Below are 17,989 nucleotides of genomic sequence, written 5' to 3'. Positions count from 1 at the left end.
CGCCGGCAGGGCGCAACAGCCGGCTGACAGCACGGCCCCGGCTGGTCCCGCTGGCTCTCGTTGCTAACTCTGGGGCTGGTGGTCTTACAAAACTCGACTGCTCGGAGACATGTCGAGTTCTGCACCTGGGGCGACTGCAAATCCTTATGTTTTTGTTTTTTTTTTTTTTGAGGCAATTCTTTTGAACTGAACGCGAGTCCTTTATTTCAGGGGATAAATAGTTCATTACGGATTATTGTCTGCACCCTTGAAGTTTTGACGTTGTAGCAAGATTAAATTTTATCTTATGTGGTTGACCTTCTGATCCCGTTTAAATTGGTTTTAACCCCTTGTTTTATCGCTGCTAGCAAGAGGTGGACCCTGTGCTGAAAACCGAAAAGGTATATACTCTTGTATCTGCATGAAGTCCTAGTGAAAATGAAAAAAAATCCAGCACATAATTAAAAAATGTTATAGGGTAATGTAGCCCACTCTCCTCACCAGTTTCTGCCCAACATACCAGTGTGATATTACTAGCCAAAACAGATTAAACTGGTTTTTTTTAAACCCTGACTTTAAAATACACAGTAGTGTAACATGACTACCTTGCTTAAGTTCTAGTTTGAGTAAATTACATGCTTTTAACAACCTCACAATCCTGAAATGACAAAAAATACCATACCAAACTCTTAGCTCAAAAGTAAAGCACATCAGATGAAGGTGGTACCTGCTCCCACCTTCAAGTTTGTCTGTGGATTTAGCATTACTAGTTTCCAAACTTAGTTAAACCAGTCATCTTTCTGAAGGAAACAATCACAAATAGCTTAAGAGTGTCCACCTACAGACTTACACTCATAAAATTGTGGCTGGCACTTGGGTGCAAATTAACCCATCTCAATATTCAAGATACCTGTAGAAACAGATCACACACTGTAAATGTGATTTGCATCTATCCCCTCATTTTAGACAGAAAAAAAAAAAGGTGTGCTGCATTACATGCCAAACTTGGTGAATTTTTTAACATATAAAGTTTGTGAATGTTTGAAGTCCAGAATGAAAAATGCTATGTAAGTCAGTAATATTGAGTTGAACAGCATAAAACTGTTACATTTTATAAAAATGAAATCTAATATGAACGGATTCTCCCAGAACAGGGCCCTTGTTTGCTAATTAATATCGTAGACTAGAGTTTGCTCCAAAAAGAAGAGGCTAACACTGGAATGCTAAGGTTAATTTTATTTATGATAGTACCTTGTCACGAAGAGCAATCAAGGTCTGTAGGTAATTTGTAGGGGGAGTTAGCATCACAGTTAAGCAGCTGGATGAAGCTTTACTTTAATACAGCTCTATGATACTCTTTTTTTTCTCCTCAAATCATCACCTTAAACCTTTTCCGTTCCAAGAAAGCTAGTGCACATCCAGCAAACATATGGCTTGGGGATATATATACACACACTGTCTAAACGAACTGGTGTTTTTTTACCTCTGAAGGCATTACGATCTTTGTAATTTAGGTGAAGTTCCCAGGAAATCTTAAGTGTTGGCATTTTGCTTTGTTTCTAAAAGTAGCTGAGAATGTCTGCAGAATGTTACTCCCATTTTAGACCTATTTCCTTCAGAAAGTGTAATTGTCCTCCTTATTCTTTCACAAAGGCCACAGTGTGACACTGTCTTGGATGCAGAGGAGAAGAATATAAATATTTGAACAGAATACTTTTATTAGGAAAAATTGAATCAAACTGCCCCCAGTTTACACACCTAAAGGCATCAGGAGGGTCTTCACTTGCTGCAAAAAGGGGTGAATGTAGGTCTATCAAGTAGAATTTATGCCAAAAATAATGCTTCCCCACCATTTACATACCGTTTCCCAAACAGCAAAAAGCTAGATGGAGGAGCCAGTGTAATTGTGCCATGACAGCTGCCTACATTGATATTTTATCCTCTTGTTGGCTCCTAATCTCTTAGTATGGCTTGATTATAGTCTTCCTGTATCATTTCTTAAGCTTTTCTCATTTGCCCATACAAAGCGTGTTTGCTTTCTTTTGACACGAGCTGTGCTATACGTGGGCCTCTGACACTGTCACCTCAAAAAGACAGAAGATGTAGGCAGGGTGCTGCCAGCTAGAAGCTAAGCAGTCACAACTGTGCTGAATTAAATATCAAGAAAGTCACCTGGTGAAGAGAACAGTTAACGTACCTTTGCATTTCCCTCCTGTCGTGTTTTTGGGGAGGGCGTCTGAAAGAATAAGGGCATTTATTAACACAAATTCACTCTAGCTGACTGTTTCAGTGTGTTAAAATTTGCTGTTCCCCCAAACATTTTCCAGTGGAGACAAAGGTCGCTACACAGGACACTTAAGCTTACTTGATAACAGGTTTGCTTTCTTACTTACCTCTCACGGACGCTGTAAAGGCAGCTGGCGGACCCACAGGGGTCCACGGACCAGATGAAAACCACTCTCCAGCCTTGCAGTGATTTCAGCCTACACAAAACCTGACAATTTACATGGCACTGGCAGCCTTTACCCGTAAGATTGCCTACACGGCCTAGGGATGGTAAGAGAACTGAGCTGCATCTCGTGAGGAAGCCACAGCTGCCCGGCGCTCGGTGCGGCGAGCCGGGAGAGGCCGCAGGGACGCTGGCGCGGGTGACACCGGCCAGGCCCTGCTGCGTGGTGTTCTCCGGGGGTTGGGTGTCCGGGCTCCTGGTGCGGCCGGGGAGGCGCGCCCGTGGACGCCAGGCTGGCCGCACCGCAGGCACGCGTGGCCGAGGCGCTGTGGAGGGACGTGGCCCAGCCGGGGGCACCTGCTGGGGAGTTCGTGACTGAAGTTGAACCAACAGCTGGAAGGATCGCCTCCTCCGGGCCGGGGCGGGAGGAAGGCCAGGCTGTGGCGTCGCGTCGCATCCCCCCGCTGCCGCCGCCGCGGCTCGCCTCAGGCAGAGCGGCCGCCCAGCGCCGGCCCGGCCCGGCCCGCCCCGCGGCGCCCCGCTGGGGACGGCCCTGCCGGCCGCCCCCCGGACCCCCGCCGCGGCGCCGGGGCCGCCCCGCGCCCGCTCACACCTGTCGGGGCCGCGGCAGGGCCGGCGGTGCCGGGCGCGGCGGGTCCTGGCGAGGCTGCGCCGCCTCCGCCGGGAGCTCCGGGCGGAGCCTTCCCTCCTTCCCGTCCTCCCTCCCTCGGCTCCCTCAGCGCCCCGAGGCAGCGCCGGTTGCCTGCGCCGCCCGCTCCGCTGGGAGAAGGAGGAGGCGCCCCGCGCTCTCCGCGCTGGGAGCAGAGCAAATAACAGTTCGGAGCGCTGGGCGCCTTTCGGAGGGCAACACCCATGTCCCACAAGCAGGGTATCTGGAAACGCTCTCCTTCCCCGGTCCCCTCGTCCCTCCGCTCCCTCCTCTGCCCCCTCCATCTCCCCTCCCCGCTCCTCCGGCTCTGGCTCTCCGCTCCGCCGCCCTCTTTCCCTTCTCCCTTCCCCGGCCCGCTCCGGCCCTGGGTGCCCCCGACTGACTGTGCCTTTCCTCCCTGCCCAGTTGGCGGCCCCCCAGGCGAGAGCGCGGTTGACTGGTGCCTCTACCAGCTCAATGGAGCAACCGAGTTTGAGGTCTCTGAAGGTGAGTACAGGGGTGCTGAGGTGGGGCACGTCCCCTCCACCGCCGCCCTGGCCGGCGGCGTGTGGAGAAACGTGGCTTGCTGGTGGGAGAGCGGCCGAGGCAGAACATGGCAGCCGCCCCGGGGCGTGGGGCCTGTGGGGTGTCGAAGATGGCGTGTGGGCCCAGGGCAGGAGGGGAGATGGGCTGGCTGCCGATGGTTTGCATGTGCTGGGCCTCGTGTAAGTGTCTTGGCTGGTTTGGTTTTGGTTTCTTGGGAGAAGTTGGGTTTGGCAGCTAGCAGCCTAGGTGGTACCAGTCCTCTCGGCCTTGGTGTGGGTGGCAACTCGTGTGAGGGAGGCTGTGTAGTACCTGATGGAAAGTTTTCTGCGCCCCCCCCCCCCTTTGAAGAGAGAGGTAACCTGGGAAGTTTTATTGTTGAATATTCTGTTATCAGAAAAGGAACAGCCTTTGAGTGCCAGGACGAGAAAGTCTCCTCTCTGTCTCCGAACCACGTATGATTTTGAACATGCAGAGTATTTAAACTTAGGTGCTAACCTATATTTTTCAGTATGCCAGATGTGTAGTGTGCAGTATCCGTGAGCATATTTTAGTGTCAGTTTTCAGTGAGTTAAGTGGAGCTAGGACCTCCATCTCGATGTTTTGGTCTGTTACGCATTTCTGAGAGGAGTGCATTTACTGTTTGTAAGGGCTTAAAATGCATCACAAGTTCAGCTGGACTGAAAAACTTTCCAGTACTGAGAAATACTGTAATAGATTGGCTTCAGGTTAGACATTAGGGAAAGCTTTTCAGCAGTGAAGCACTAGAATGTTTGGGGCAGGTAGACAATGAAACTCTCACTTGAGATGCTCAAGGTTTGTTTCACAAACATAGGCTGAAGTGATAAAGCTACAGATCTTGCCTTGGGGAAGGTATACAGACAATCTGTTCAAGGTCCTTTTTAGCTTTATTATCTGTGATGTGAAGTTTTGTGTTATGTCTTGTGTTTTGCTGTTTGGAGAAGTGATTTAAACCCCAGTGTACTAATAATAAGCTACAGCTTGAATAAGGCTTTGGACTAAGTTTAGTTCTTCCCCCGCACCCCCCAAATTATTCCATGGTGGTTTATATTTAATAGTGTGTGTAATTACACATGCTTGCTTACTAAAGCATTTCTCAAAATATGTTGTTATTTTTGTGTCTACATGATTATTTTTTTTTTGTTTTAAACTGCATACCAAACCAGATGTGATGACGATAGGTGGGGGTGGAAATTACATCCGTGTGAGGGAGTGTAATGAGCGAGTGACAGCATTTCTTAGGCATCATAGAATGTTGAAAACAAGCTTTAGGTTGGAATTTACTTTCATTTAAAGATTTAAATGAGTAGAATATGCTTCTTAACCTTATTTGTCTGGGTAAATACCAGTGTTTCCGCACTGCTTTGAGACTATAATGTTTTCTTCTCAACAGGTGTTTTATTCCTTTGATTTATTGGGTCATCTTTTCTCACATGACATAATTTTTTAAATTGGTTTGCTAACCCTGACTTCAGTTCTCTTTAACACTGGCAATTTATGGATGCGCAATTTTACTCCATGACTTAAATGGAAATCTTACATGTTTTCTCTTCTTTACTCAGCATGGGAATATGTGAAATTCAGAGAACAGGAAACAGGCTGAAGCAGTGTAATTTGGTCACACAAGTTATAGAATCAAAGTCATCTGCAGGTAGTAAACCCTGTTTATGTTAATAGGATTATATATAAATATGACATGCATTTTCCAGAATACGTGTTGTCTATTAAATGCCACTGATATCTAGGAACACATGCAGCAATGTAATCAGCACACTTTGCAGAAGTGAAAAACAACAGTTAAAAGGAAGGACCACTGTGGTAGGTGGCTTAACCTCTTTTGCACGTCAGTGTTTTGGATAGAGTCTAAACCTATTGCTTTACAGAAGTTTGCCTCTAAAATAACTTAAATTACACAGAGCCAAACAGAATCCTTACCTTAAAATGGATTTTTCCTATGACTTCCAATGCAGATTTTTTTTTCCCCTACCATTATCCCAGTTCTTTTTACATTTCAGAAGGGCCACAACTGTTGTGATTGCAGCTGCATTGGTTAAGACCACCTAACCAATGGACAGAAGGACTAATTAATCTATATTAAATATTATTGTGTGTTTATTTATCTAGATATATAGCTGTATAGGTAAACATTTACATATTAATATTCTAAGTTCACTGAGTCCTCTGGGCACCTGTTGCTGCTTTTGCTATTGAATGCATGCAATGGCCTTGCGGTACTCTTGTCAGTTAGACTTCAGAATTGTGTTCGGTGACATTTCTGTCTTAGACTAGGAAAGAAAATTATTCTTTTTCCAAAAATAGATGTGTTAGATGAAAAACATTCATTTACATAACAGAAAAGCAAAATTGCATATTTTAAATGCAAGGAAAAATAGAGCATAGTAAGTAAAACATCACAATCAAAGCCAAGATAATCATGTTTGATTTAGTCTTGCTGCCTTGAAACAAAACCCTATTTCAAATATTGCTACTTCTATAATTAACGTCTAAGTGCAAAATATGTTTTATTCATGGTAAAGATCTCAAAGCACTTAGCTCACGTTACATGCAGCCTCACAAAAGCTGTATGAAGAACAGTATTAGAGTATCCATTTGCAGGGTAGGAAAATGAAATATGAAAGTTAGGATGTGATTTTTTTATAGAAGCTGAATGTCAGCTATTAAGCAGTTAGTACTTGGGACTTCTGAAAAGTCAAGTCTTGTACTTTTTGCCCAAACTACTTAGTGGACTGTTAACAGAACTGCTTATTCCAGACCCTTTGCTTTAAGTTCCCAGTCACATTAACTTCTTGCAAACTTTGTATAAGTTAAAGCACGTTTGAAATATTTTATGCTGGGAATTCTAAGCTGGCGTTATGTTATTCTAGATAGCATTACATTCAGTAATGATTATATGGTTAATGAAAAGATTGAGTCAAAAATCGTATTTTTAGTTTTCACTCTTTAAGTTAGCTCATCAGAGACTTGAAATTGGTTTACAGTGTAAATTTTCTTTTCATCCATTTTGTAACTTTATGCTCCTGCGTGGCTGAAAGCCCTGTTAACTTTAGTGCCTTGTGAATTGTGAACTTTCCTGTTACTTACCTTCTGCTGCTCTAACATTCTCTTTTATTTCTGAGTAATTTAAAGAGAGATTTATTGAGAAGATGGATAATATACTATTTTGTTATAAAGGTACGTTTGAATAATGTACCATTTGAAGAAACTAGAGGACTTGCAAACTGATGAATATGAGTTAATCGCTGTCAGATTTACCTCCAGTAGCTTTTTGTTTACTGTAGTTTTCAATCAGAGACAGTAAGTCTGGATTTGGTTCAATACTGTTTTTTCCATTATTACATGAATGCCATGGAAAGCGATGTGATTGCACAAGCTTACAACTCAAGTAATGTCCTTGTGAGTCACGCCTTCATTAGTAAGGTCTAATTAAATAGGAAGTCTCCATCTGTAGATGCTTTCGCATCTCAGTCCTTTTTTGGCTGAACCAAACAATTGATTTTTCCTTGGCCTCTTATAAAAAGGCATGGTAGCAACTCTCTTCTTAACACTTGACAGTTTGCCAACATTTCTTTCAAAGTATGATCACCACGAATGGATGTATTTCCATGAGGCCTTAGTTGGATGGATATGCTTTACAGTTCTGTGCTCCTAGTTGTCGAATTTGGAGATGCAGTGAAGTGAACTGTACCTCTTCTGCACCCTACAACTCTGGGTTTCTTCAAAGGAAGCCAAGGTGCTTGGAAGGGACTGGTATACCCCTTGTCTCACGCCGGCATACGTTTAGGACACTACCAGCTTGCATACAGCACTGCAGCGTGCGTCACAGGGCTCATGTGCACCCTGCTATACGCTCTGATGTCATGTAGGTGGATGACACTATTATTCCAGTCCTACTTCATACATCCCTGTTTATACATTCAGCAACTCCCTGTATTTCATCCCTCCTTATTTTACAGTCACTTATGTTGGTGTTTGGTTGGTTAACTATCACTGATGTCTGGGAGCTGCTGCAGTGCAGGGAAAGGTTTATCATCATACTTTGCTCCCATGATGACATCATATGGGGCTGTGTAAGACCAGACCTGGTGAATGACTCTTTACAAGAAAATGTGGAAATAGAGCTTCTATTTGTTGCTGCACAATCTGATGTTAAGTTATGAAAAGTTCAGCATGATAGACAAAGAGGAAGGATTAAGGTATATTGAAATTATTCATGGCAGCTTTGTTTCTAGTGATACTTATCTACAATAATAGTCCATTTTGAGATATTTTTATCTGTTGTTTATGTAGTCTTTGTTTATACATGGCATGAGTTTTGTAAGAGTCTTTCCTTCAAATATTTCTGTAGATTAGTATAAAAAAAGAATTCTTGAATGACATTAAAATACTGGAAAGTATAGGTACTTTTTATGAAAAGGAAAAGGTGAGTGGCTTATTTACATTTCTCATTTGTTGTTTCCTAATTTTATGTTTTCATTAAGAGTTGGTTTGATTTTTATGGAATAAATTAATTTAAGTACATTAAGATGACTTAATTGCGATGATTTATAAAATCCTTGCTTTCATGTTGTTTCTACTGGAACTTAATATGGGTGCTAGAGTATGTTTTCTCCTAAGAGTCATTAAGTGTCATTTGACCATAAAACAAATACTTTGTTAATTATTTTCTTTTGTAAATACGTGACTGAAGATGTTGGCTCCTTTTCAGTAACCTGAAAAATGGTGTTGCTGTTTGGATGAAGCTTGAAAAACAAACTAAGCTTTTTTTTTAACCAAGTTTTTCAGATTTTTCTGCCCTCTTCAAGGACTTCACTCACCCCCTCTAACATGCTGTACTTGTTTAGCTAATTCTCTGGCTCTTTTGATGCCAGAAGTTGCAGCCTTCATCATCTCAGTTTCCAGGATGTGGTCTTCAGCCAATTGCCTTTTTACTCTCTAATCGCCAATTGATCCTTTCTCTTTCCTTCCAGTCTGCCCCTTTTTAATATCTTTACACACATACTCAGTTGGGTTTTCTAGTTTCTGTTTCTGGTGCTTTCCTCACCTTTGGTTTTACTTTCCCATTGTCCTCTGTAACTCTTCTCTCTGCTAAGGGGATTGCAGGGGGTCGCAGCCCATTGACTGTTGCAGGGTCTGGCAAAGGGGTCTCCCCTCTGTGTCACTGGAAGTCTGCCATTTGCAGCAGGTGCCTGCACAGCAACTCGTAGCTCTTTTCCCTCTGTCCCTCACTATTTCCAGGTCTACAAGGCTTACCATTTTATATGATCCTTTCAATTCCATCCAAATAACACCTGGCAATTTTGGTTTTATCAGTGCTTGAATGATCAGAATTTCCTTGGGTATTTCAGTTGGCAGCATTCTTTGATGCACTTGCCTGATTCTGTGGGTATTAGCAAGTCAAAAGTTGTTCTTTCAAGTTATCTAGTCCAGAATGTAACAGGGATGTCTTTTATGCTCCCTCTTGCTCGTTAAATATGCAATAATATAATTTATGTCATAATTTTGTTATAAATAATAACACTGATGAAGTAAACAGTGATTTCGTTTGGGCCACAACTTTGCCATTTAGACTAATTTTTATATTTAAGTCAAACATTATCATTCAGCTTGAATGGTGATGGACAATTTAAAGAGTATAGAATTGCCTGTGGTTCCAGCTGAGATGCAGAAAAATCACCAGGTCTTCACAAAGCCCCCTTTTCCATTATAGGTCAAGTCAGAAAGCCAGGGTTCCTTTATGGAGCCGAGTTTTATATAAGGGTAAAGAGTACCCATTTTCTGATCTTTCCAATTCCAGTTTATAAATGTGTACAGAAATTGCCCAAGCTGTCTTGGAGAATGTCTGAATAGCTGATGTGCAGACAAGTTTTTCCTATTGTGCAGTTTTTTTCTGTATGAACCTGTCAAAACTGAAAGAAATTTCAAAAAGATAAGATTCTTCTGTTTTAAGAATTAAAACCCAGAAGCTTAACTTCTGCAAATAGGAATTTACAAGTCATATTGCAGGCAATACAGGTGGGAAAGTGACCTGTTTTTAATATTCTTATCTATCAGTTCTTTTCTGTAAAATGCATTTTTCAGTAAAATGCAGAGAGTCAGTATCTTTTGTTTTGCATGTTTGCACTGTCTGATGAAAAAATTCTAAAATGATATTAAACTATTCAGGGGGATTTCAGCTACCTTTCTCTCCAAATATGCTACTCAGATATAAACTCCTTATTCAAAATAATGGTCAGTAGCTCGCACCTTTATAAGCCTCTCTGTGATTGCCTAATGGTATATGAAAAAAAACCCCAAATAGTGAAAGGTGTTATTTACTAGCCAAATTCTGCATCTTGCCATTTAAGTTAAATTGTCATTGTTTGGTGCTCCAGAAGAGGGAGCTACCTCATAAAGTTCTAGTTTTAGCAGTTTTGAACTTGACAGTCTCCTTTAAAACACCTCATGGATTTTTTTTTTTTTTTAAGGCTGAATCCAGAGATTTCAGGTGATGCCTTTTTGATCACTCAGTTCATAGTTTGCTGATTTCTAAGGACATCCTTAGAGACTTAGTTCTTTGATTTCCTTTGGTTTTCAGTATCAGTTCAGTGTTTGTCCTTAAACATTCCATTTATATAACGTCCTAAAACCTTTGGTTGATATAATGATTACAGCCCCTTTTATTTAATCTCCTGAGTCTTTTTAAACATAGATGTTTCTGACTAGCATGCCATGAATGTTTATAGACGTTTTCTGTAGTATTCAGGAAGAACTTTGTGGCGGCTGGCCTTCTTCAGTGCAACTCCATCTCAGACGGAGGTGGCTTCTGGGCCATTGTACTATTTTTTCCTGTGTAAGGGGTGTTTCTTCTGTTTGTTCCAGTAAGCGGATGCAGATAGTATTTTGAAAATAGCAATATATAAGTAAAATAGCAAAACTAATGCGTGCACTCCGATGTGCTTTCTCAGTCTCTCTTTTTTTTGTTGTTTTGAAGAACCACAGTGCAATTTATAATGAGTTAATATACCATTTATGGGCTATGAAAGTAAAGGACCATGAGGTACTGAGAGAAGGCATGGATGATCCTGATGGTCAGGAAGGAGAGCAGACTTTTCTGGGCATATTTTGAAGTGCAGGATTTAGCTAGGTTCTGGTATTTGTTGGTTGGTGGAACTCTAGATTGCTACCTGCTATAATGATAAGTCTTGTCAAAGCTATCATACCTCCAGGTTAATGTTGGTCATTTTGTGTTAAGAACTGATGCAGTGATGTGATTTTGTTTCCTAAGGTAACTAGAATACTGAGAAACAGGTGAGTCTTTTTCCACCTGAGTAATATGTTTCCTGTTTTTTGTCATTAAGAGCTAAGGAGGATACTCCTAGTATTATGAAGCTCGTCTTTGTTTTTCATCAAGAAGAGTGAATACAGCACCGTGCTGCTTATTTCTTTGTGGTTGATCACCCTTATACCTTTCGTGCAAATTTTGAGGTGTCAATGGAGCCTTTTTTTTTTTCTGGAGATAAATACAGGATAGTAAAAGTCCTTGTAGTGCTACTGAAGGGGGAGAATGAAACATTTCATTTGTTACCAGCATTGAATACTGCTGCATGTGGTAGTACCCTGCTGTTGACTTACTGCAGATTTCCTGTTAGTAAATCTTTAAATATGACTGCCTTCATGGAGAGTACCACTGGATTCCATTCACACCTATACGTGGTATTGTCATGTGGTCTTCAGGTGACATATGCAAGCTACTCTGAGCTTTTAGACATTACATTAAGAAGTCATGTACAACATTCCAAAACATCCATGTACCAACATGAAGAACTCTGTGGCTTATTTTGTGTTATTTCATAAAATACTTTTGAAAATTCTTTGTGTATTTTTACATGTGCACAAACGTACACACACGCACACTTTTTTCTTATGTTCATGGAAGATTTGTATAAAAATCAAAGAAAGTTAAATTAGATCAATGTACATGTGTTTGACTTTTCCTTCAGGAGGTTTCAGAATAAGTACATAAATAATTACTAATTGTTTTATATACATAATATTTTGCATGTGTGTGAATCATGCTGTTATAGTTCAAATATATAATATTTTAAAATATTTGTACGTTCTTGAAACTAATGACCTATCTGTATGTTTTTAAGTCTTCCATGAAATACAGTTTCTTTTTAGAATGCATACATTCCCCAGATGTTTTGGCTATGTTTATTTACAAGCACATTTTGTAGAGGCTCATGTCACAGCAAATAGAGTTGACAGTTGGGCTGATTGCAGGAAAATGCAAAATGTTAACCTTGTTAAATCTTTCTCTTCCTGTTGCATTGTGTAATTTTTACAAAATATTCAGAAGTATGATGCAAGAGACAGTTTCATTATTTTAGTTGGAACCATTTTGGTATTGCAGTTAAAGATGATGTATTCAATTCAGAGGCAATTATGTCTAGACAGTAACAGGGGCCATTGATTTGATGTTCTATTCAGAGAGAGGGCATGTGTCATTCAAAAGGGAGTTGTAAAACTATTTAGCACGGTTGCATTGTTAGTGATGTGCCTTTCTATTTCAAACAATTACCATAACTAATTACCATATTTAGTAAAGTCTTCTTGGAATCCTGAAATGAAAATAACCCACAATTTCTTTGGGAGATAGGAATTATATTAATACTCCTTCTCTTTATACTCAGAATAAACTCCTGTGTTATGACTAGACTCAAAGATGCAAAGCAGAAGTTATTCTTGCAAGACTGAATGGTTTCTTGTTAGACCTGTCTTACTGAGTAATCTTCATGATCTTTGAAATTTTTAATACAGACCAGTTTTTGTTGATATCTGTTTTTGTCCATCAGATAACTCTTATTTTTGAAGGTTCTCTGATAAGCTCTTGTGTTAGCATTATAAACTCTGCTTTGAAATTGAGTGTTTATTCTGGAAATACTCCATGCTTCAGATTTTGTTTATCTGCAAGAAGCCCAAGTTGGAGTCCTTCATAATGATACGCAAAGTAGATATAATCAATTTAAAATAAGAATAAGCTCACATTTTAAGAATAATTATTTTTCACGCACTACAATTTGAAAAATTCAAAATGTGCTTTTTTTTCCTTTGATGTTTTTCATGTGAACAGATTTTTTTTGTTTCTTAAGCTTGGCAAGCTGTTACTTCCAGTTCATGCTGTCTCCTTTATTCTAAAGCAGGAAAGCACAGCCATATTTCACTTTGATTGCTTTTCCTGAGTTTCTTGGAGATTTTGCTCCCTAAGCACACTTGCCCTAGTGGAATGTCCACCTTTTCTAAGTGGAAGCTAAGGAGTCCTTGCAAGTCTGCCAAGTGCATTTAGAGTGTAGCTGTACATTGATGTTTCTTCAGAAAGGTGCCACCGTGCCTCAGGAACTTTGTGACTTTATGTTGCTTTTTGATTTCCCCCTCTCCTCATGCTCTTCCACAGTAATTAAAAATCTTACTTAAAATGTAATACCTATGGTGACTTTTCTGGAAGTAGCAACTGTGCAATGCAATTTATTTCAATTTAAAAATACTGCAATATTAACTTGGTATTTCCGATTTTTAATCTCATTATTTTAGAGGCATAATGTTCAGTGCAATTCCAAAAATACAGAGACATGTGTTAAAGGACTTGACTCTCTTTTCCTGATGATGTCAAAATATAAAATATACTAGTGGGGAAATAGTAAAAAGAATATTTTGGGTCAAGGAAACTGACCTCAAAGTTTGAGCTTCTTGATTCTACCATGAGACAAATCACCTCTGCTAAAGGACATCTGTAGTATCAGTAAGAGGCTGTCTCACTCTCTCCTATGCTGAGGTGAATCTCTGTAGTGGCTTGTGACCTATATTACACGTCGAATGTCAGTCCTCAATACTCTTATGGCAGAAATCTCTTCCTTTTACGGCATGTTCATAAAGTACCCAGAGCAATGCCTGTGCTGACTGTGGCTAGGCAGTACTGACTTTGACAGCCCTGTCATGATTGCAGAGCACACTCACTTACAAAGAAGCTGCAAAGCATCTGACAAATGTATATATATATATCCTCTCATCAAATGCCTGAAAGAAAGCATATACTCAAACCCTATGGTCAAAAAGTTGAACAAATAAAGGAAGATTGCAACCCCAAAACTTCTAATGACATCATTGTGTACTACTATTTCTATAGGTACTCTGCTGCATTTGACTCGGGTATTTTGTGGCTCTATTTTACTTCTTGTGTATGCAGTGTGAGAATAATTCAAGCTCTGTACTTCTCCAGACATGGAGCTGCGTGTCGTTTCTTTGGTAAGGATAGTTAAATACGTAACCATCGATGTACATTCCTTTTTCCTTTTCATGGAAAAAAACAGCAAATGCTTACCTATGTTAATGTAACATTTGAGTTCAGATGATAGCACAAGTCAAGAAATTCAAAGATATAGTTCCCACAGCAACCATAATTCAACCTCATTGCTGTGAAAGCACAAAAGCCCACACCAAATACCATGCAGAATACTGCATATATGCAAGTGTGTGAGATACAGTTGCTAGGAGAGCCACAAATTTTAATTTCCAGAGGTATTTAGTTTCACATTTTATATCTATTATTATTATTATTAGTAGTAGTATTTTATTGAAACAGTGCAGTAATGAAAAACTGAGGAAAAGAGGCCAGTTGGATTAGTGTATCTTTTTGCTTTCTTGTAATGTACAAACAATAGATTATATTACCGTCTCTGCCTTTTTGTCAAGTTTCTTTTATTTCTAAGTGAGTAATACAGAATATGAAATATAATCTGGCCTGCTTCCTTATCTGATTCTGTTTTTTTCTCTTTGTTTAGCCCTATTCCTGAACTGCAGCTAATGAGGTCAATTCGTTTGCCTATCAAGGATAAATAAACCAGATATTTATCCGCATCTAGTCATACATCTTGTTATTCAACTGCATCCATAGCTTAAGGTTCTGTTATAAAATATCCCAAAGCATATGGAATATATTTCTTTTCAATATCTATTAGGATTCTTTTAGTTTCTTTGTTTGCCAGCTAAGTCTGCCAATTCCTTGATTTGGTCATGTTAGACATGTTTCATTATTATCACAGTTAGTGAAGAGGTGGAAGTGTCCTTGTTTTGAAATTTGAAATATGTGAATATTTCAACTATGGTACTTACTTGGCACAGAAAATGTTTTATAAATAATATTTACAGGATTTCCAGAAGTTGGTTGGCTGAAATATCTATATGATATGTTTCTTAACCTTTCAGATCTGGGCAGTGGAGAGGGAGACTATGATGTTTGAAGATTGCTATATTAAGTCCCATTCCCATGGGTGATTATTATATCTGTAGGCTGGATTGAGCATTCATTATTATTTAAAAAAAAATTCTCTTTGACTGAGGCATATGCTAATACTTCATAATTTATTTGAAAAAAAAAATCATAAGGTAAATGTATCTCACCAGTCATTAAAAAAAAAAAAAGAGAAAAAAAGGAAGTGACACAGGAAAGAAAGGTTAATGATAAGAGTTTCTCTTCAGTAAATGACAAAAAATTTAATTTGGACTTCATCTAGTTTCTACCAGACTGATTTTTCTCAGCCCTCCATCACATCTTAGCCTGCAATATGAGGCCTTTTATGGACAGTCTGGGCAGAGCTGAAAGACCGATTGGATGTAAAAATGTTCTCCTTGGGAAATGGTTGGATCCTGCCCTTCCCAGATAGGCAATCTGCTCTAGGAAACCTGTTTTGACAGTGCCTGTTATCTCTGCTAGGCAGAGTCCTATAGGGACTATCACAGCCTACCTCAAAGCCAGGGTTAGGGGAATTCACTCTGCAGCCCACCGCCTTCCCAAAGCTTTTATTGTTCTGTTTCATGTCCTTCAAAAGCTAGTCATGAACTGCACTCATTAATGTACATGGGTTTAAAATAAAGTTGTTAGTTCATATGAAATGCAGGTTTCCTTCTGTAAGAATTTATAAACTGAAGTTTGAACTCCATCTGAAAATTAAAACATTCCCAGTGGCTCAACAATTTGTTAATAGATAAATGCAGAAAGATGAGTTAAATTCTGGCTACCATCTGATCAAGAGTTGGTCTAGTCTTTCCACAGGGACTTTACTGTTTCTGAATTCTATGAAATGAGGAAGGGGAATTGCAAATGATGGGAATTCTTCAAGGGGCAGGCAGAGTTCTGGAATTTGAGTGGAGTCCTGGTGTCCTGCTTTCAGCTGGGATAGAGTTAACTGTCTTCCTAGTAGCTGGTACAGTGCTATGTTTTGAGTTCAGTATGCGAAGAATGTTGATAACACTGATGTTTTCAGTTGTTGCTCAGTAGTGTTTAGACTAAAGTCAAGGATTTTTCAGCTTCTCATGCCCAGCCAGCAAGAAAGCTGGAGGGGCACAAGAAGTTGGCACAGGACACAGCCGAGGCACAAGAAGTTGGCACAGGACACAGCCATGGCACCTGACCCAAACTGCCCAATGGTGTATTCCATACCATGGGACGTCCCATCTAGTTTAGGAACTGGGAAGGGGGGAGCAGGGATTCGCCGCTCGGGGACTAACTGGGTGTTGGTTGGTGGGTGGTGAGCAATTGCCCTGCACATCATTTGTACATTCCAATCCTTTTATTACTACTGTTGGCATTTTATTAGTGTTATCATTATCATTATTAGTTTCTTCTTTTCTGTTCTGTTAAACTGTTCTCATCTTAACCCACGAGTTTTACTTCTTTTCCCGATTTTCTCCCCCATCCCACTGGATGGGGGGGAGTGAGTGAGCGGCTGCATGGTGCTTAGTTCCTGGCTGGGGTTAAACCACGACACCTGGGTAAAAAATGGATTCATGAGGCTGTATGTACTGCTGAAACAAGACCCCCTTCAATAAAGTGAATACCTAAGATACAGGTTTTGTGTAAGAACTGTGTTGTGGTCATAAGCTTGCATTGACATCCTGATGACATTTCTTGCTCCAGGGTATCTAGCTAATATTTTGGGGCTTCCTGAAGTGTGAATAGTTACAAGGGTGTTTTTATTTTCTTCTGTTTATCCTCTTACACCTAGTAGTTGCGGTGCTAGTATTTGAACTAACTAAACAAATAAGGGCAAACTTCAGTGGAAACAGAGAACTGCATTGGGATGACTAGAGGTAACTGGAAAACAGCAAAACATTCCACTTGAAATTGAGCTATTGGTAGTAAATAGTAATACATAAATAGACACAGAGTCTAGAAAACACTAAATTTACATTTATGTTTCATTACCAGTTGATTAATAACAGTGTTGCTGGATGATTTGGTGCAATGATACACTGTTATTTAATACAACTAATCACTCTGCTTTTAGGCCCAGGGAAGTGAAATGCAAAGTTAATACTGCCAGGGATTACTGGTGATCTTGGAGACCTCATTTTGTTTTGAGACGATGGGGATCCTGTGGGAGAGAATGACTGAGCAGGAAACTGTTTTCAGAGCAGTGGCAAAAGTTCCTGGTATTGTGAACAGGGTCATAGTTTCAACAGTTACTGCCATCAGAAGAGAAAGTTGGTGTAACTCTACTAATGTATGTGTTTTTCCTCAAGCATGTATCTTCCTCTGTGCGCATATGGCCTGAGAGACATGGATTTCCTAACGGAATGTAGGAGTTCGATGAAAGTGGATGGCCATGTCACCTTGCAGTTCTCAGTGGAGAAGAAAATCTTCCTCGGTGGGATTAAAACCATCTGCTTGTGTCATGGGCTGTTAGGTGTGAGATATGATTTGACTTTAATTTGTTAGTTGCCATTAGTAGATGGAGTGTTGGTATGTAGAATACAATGTCCCATCTGTTAGGGATTTTTGTCATTTCATTTAAAAATATGTATTTTTGTCAATTACAATTAGCTGGAAAGAATTAATGAAAAGTTTTTGCAATTTTTTGGTTAAATTTTTTAGAATTTAGAGTATTTTACATCTATCTACAATCATTTATTCTGTCATCCAGTCAAAATTACCACAAAGATGTTTGAATTATACTTGTTAACTCTGATAGAAGTTTTGTAGAGGAGTTGGTAGAGCTCTGTTACTGAAGCTGGCAGTACACTTCCTTTTGCAGGATTGTATTTCCAGTTTCCAACTTTGACCAGCTCGTAACCATTGAGGCTAACAATAATTTTTTTCTGGTTTGCTTCAGACTGATTTTTCACAGAAAATTCTAGTCAAAACTATCTACTTGGCTTTCAGCATAAGCCTCACAAGAAAATGCCTTGTATCCTTTTGCCCATTAAAAAAAGAAATACTTCCATCAGCATTTCCTTTGAAAAGCTGTAGTACTTGCATGCGTTGAAGCAGGAACTTCAATTTGACAAGGTGA

At 39.9% G+C, this 17,989-nt stretch overlaps 2 protein-coding genes across 4 annotated transcripts in view; one reads left to right on the top strand and one right to left on the bottom strand.

The window, feature by feature from the left end:
* Window positions 1-2,870, bottom strand: part of MAN2B2 (mannosidase alpha class 2B member 2) — a 33,882-nt gene extending 31,012 nt beyond the window's left edge. Inside the window, exons 1-2 of the mRNA XM_069794019.1 lie at window positions 2,373-2,870; window positions 2,177-2,215 (exon numbers count right to left, since the gene is read on the bottom strand). The gene's annotated coding sequence lies outside the window, so the exon portion shown is untranslated. The remainder of the gene's footprint in view (window positions 1-2,176; window positions 2,216-2,372) is intronic.
* Window positions 2,871-3,104: 234 nt separating this feature from the next.
* PPP2R2C (protein phosphatase 2 regulatory subunit Bgamma) overlaps window positions 3,105-17,989 on the top strand; it is a 209,906-nt gene continuing 195,021 nt past the window's right edge. The window contains exons 1-2 of one of the 3 annotated variants that reach the window (XM_069794036.1): window positions 3,105-3,317; window positions 3,504-3,584. In XM_069794036.1, coding sequence (XP_069650137.1) covers window positions 3,302-3,317; window positions 3,504-3,584 — 97 coding nt within the window. In that variant the 5' untranslated portion in view covers window positions 3,105-3,301. Of the gene's footprint in view, window positions 3,318-3,503; window positions 3,585-5,203; window positions 5,293-17,989 lie in introns of those variants that run through there. The other 2 variants (XM_069794072.1, XM_069794045.1) reach the window with 2 other exon arrangements.

This window comes from Haliaeetus albicilla, chromosome 1 (assembly GCF_947461875.1).
Source record: "Haliaeetus albicilla chromosome 1, bHalAlb1.1, whole genome shotgun sequence".
Taxonomy (NCBI): Eukaryota; Metazoa; Chordata; class Aves; order Accipitriformes; family Accipitridae; genus Haliaeetus; species Haliaeetus albicilla.
Note: the sequence above shows the minus strand (reverse complement) of the source record. Positions and strands in the feature narration are given on the sequence as shown.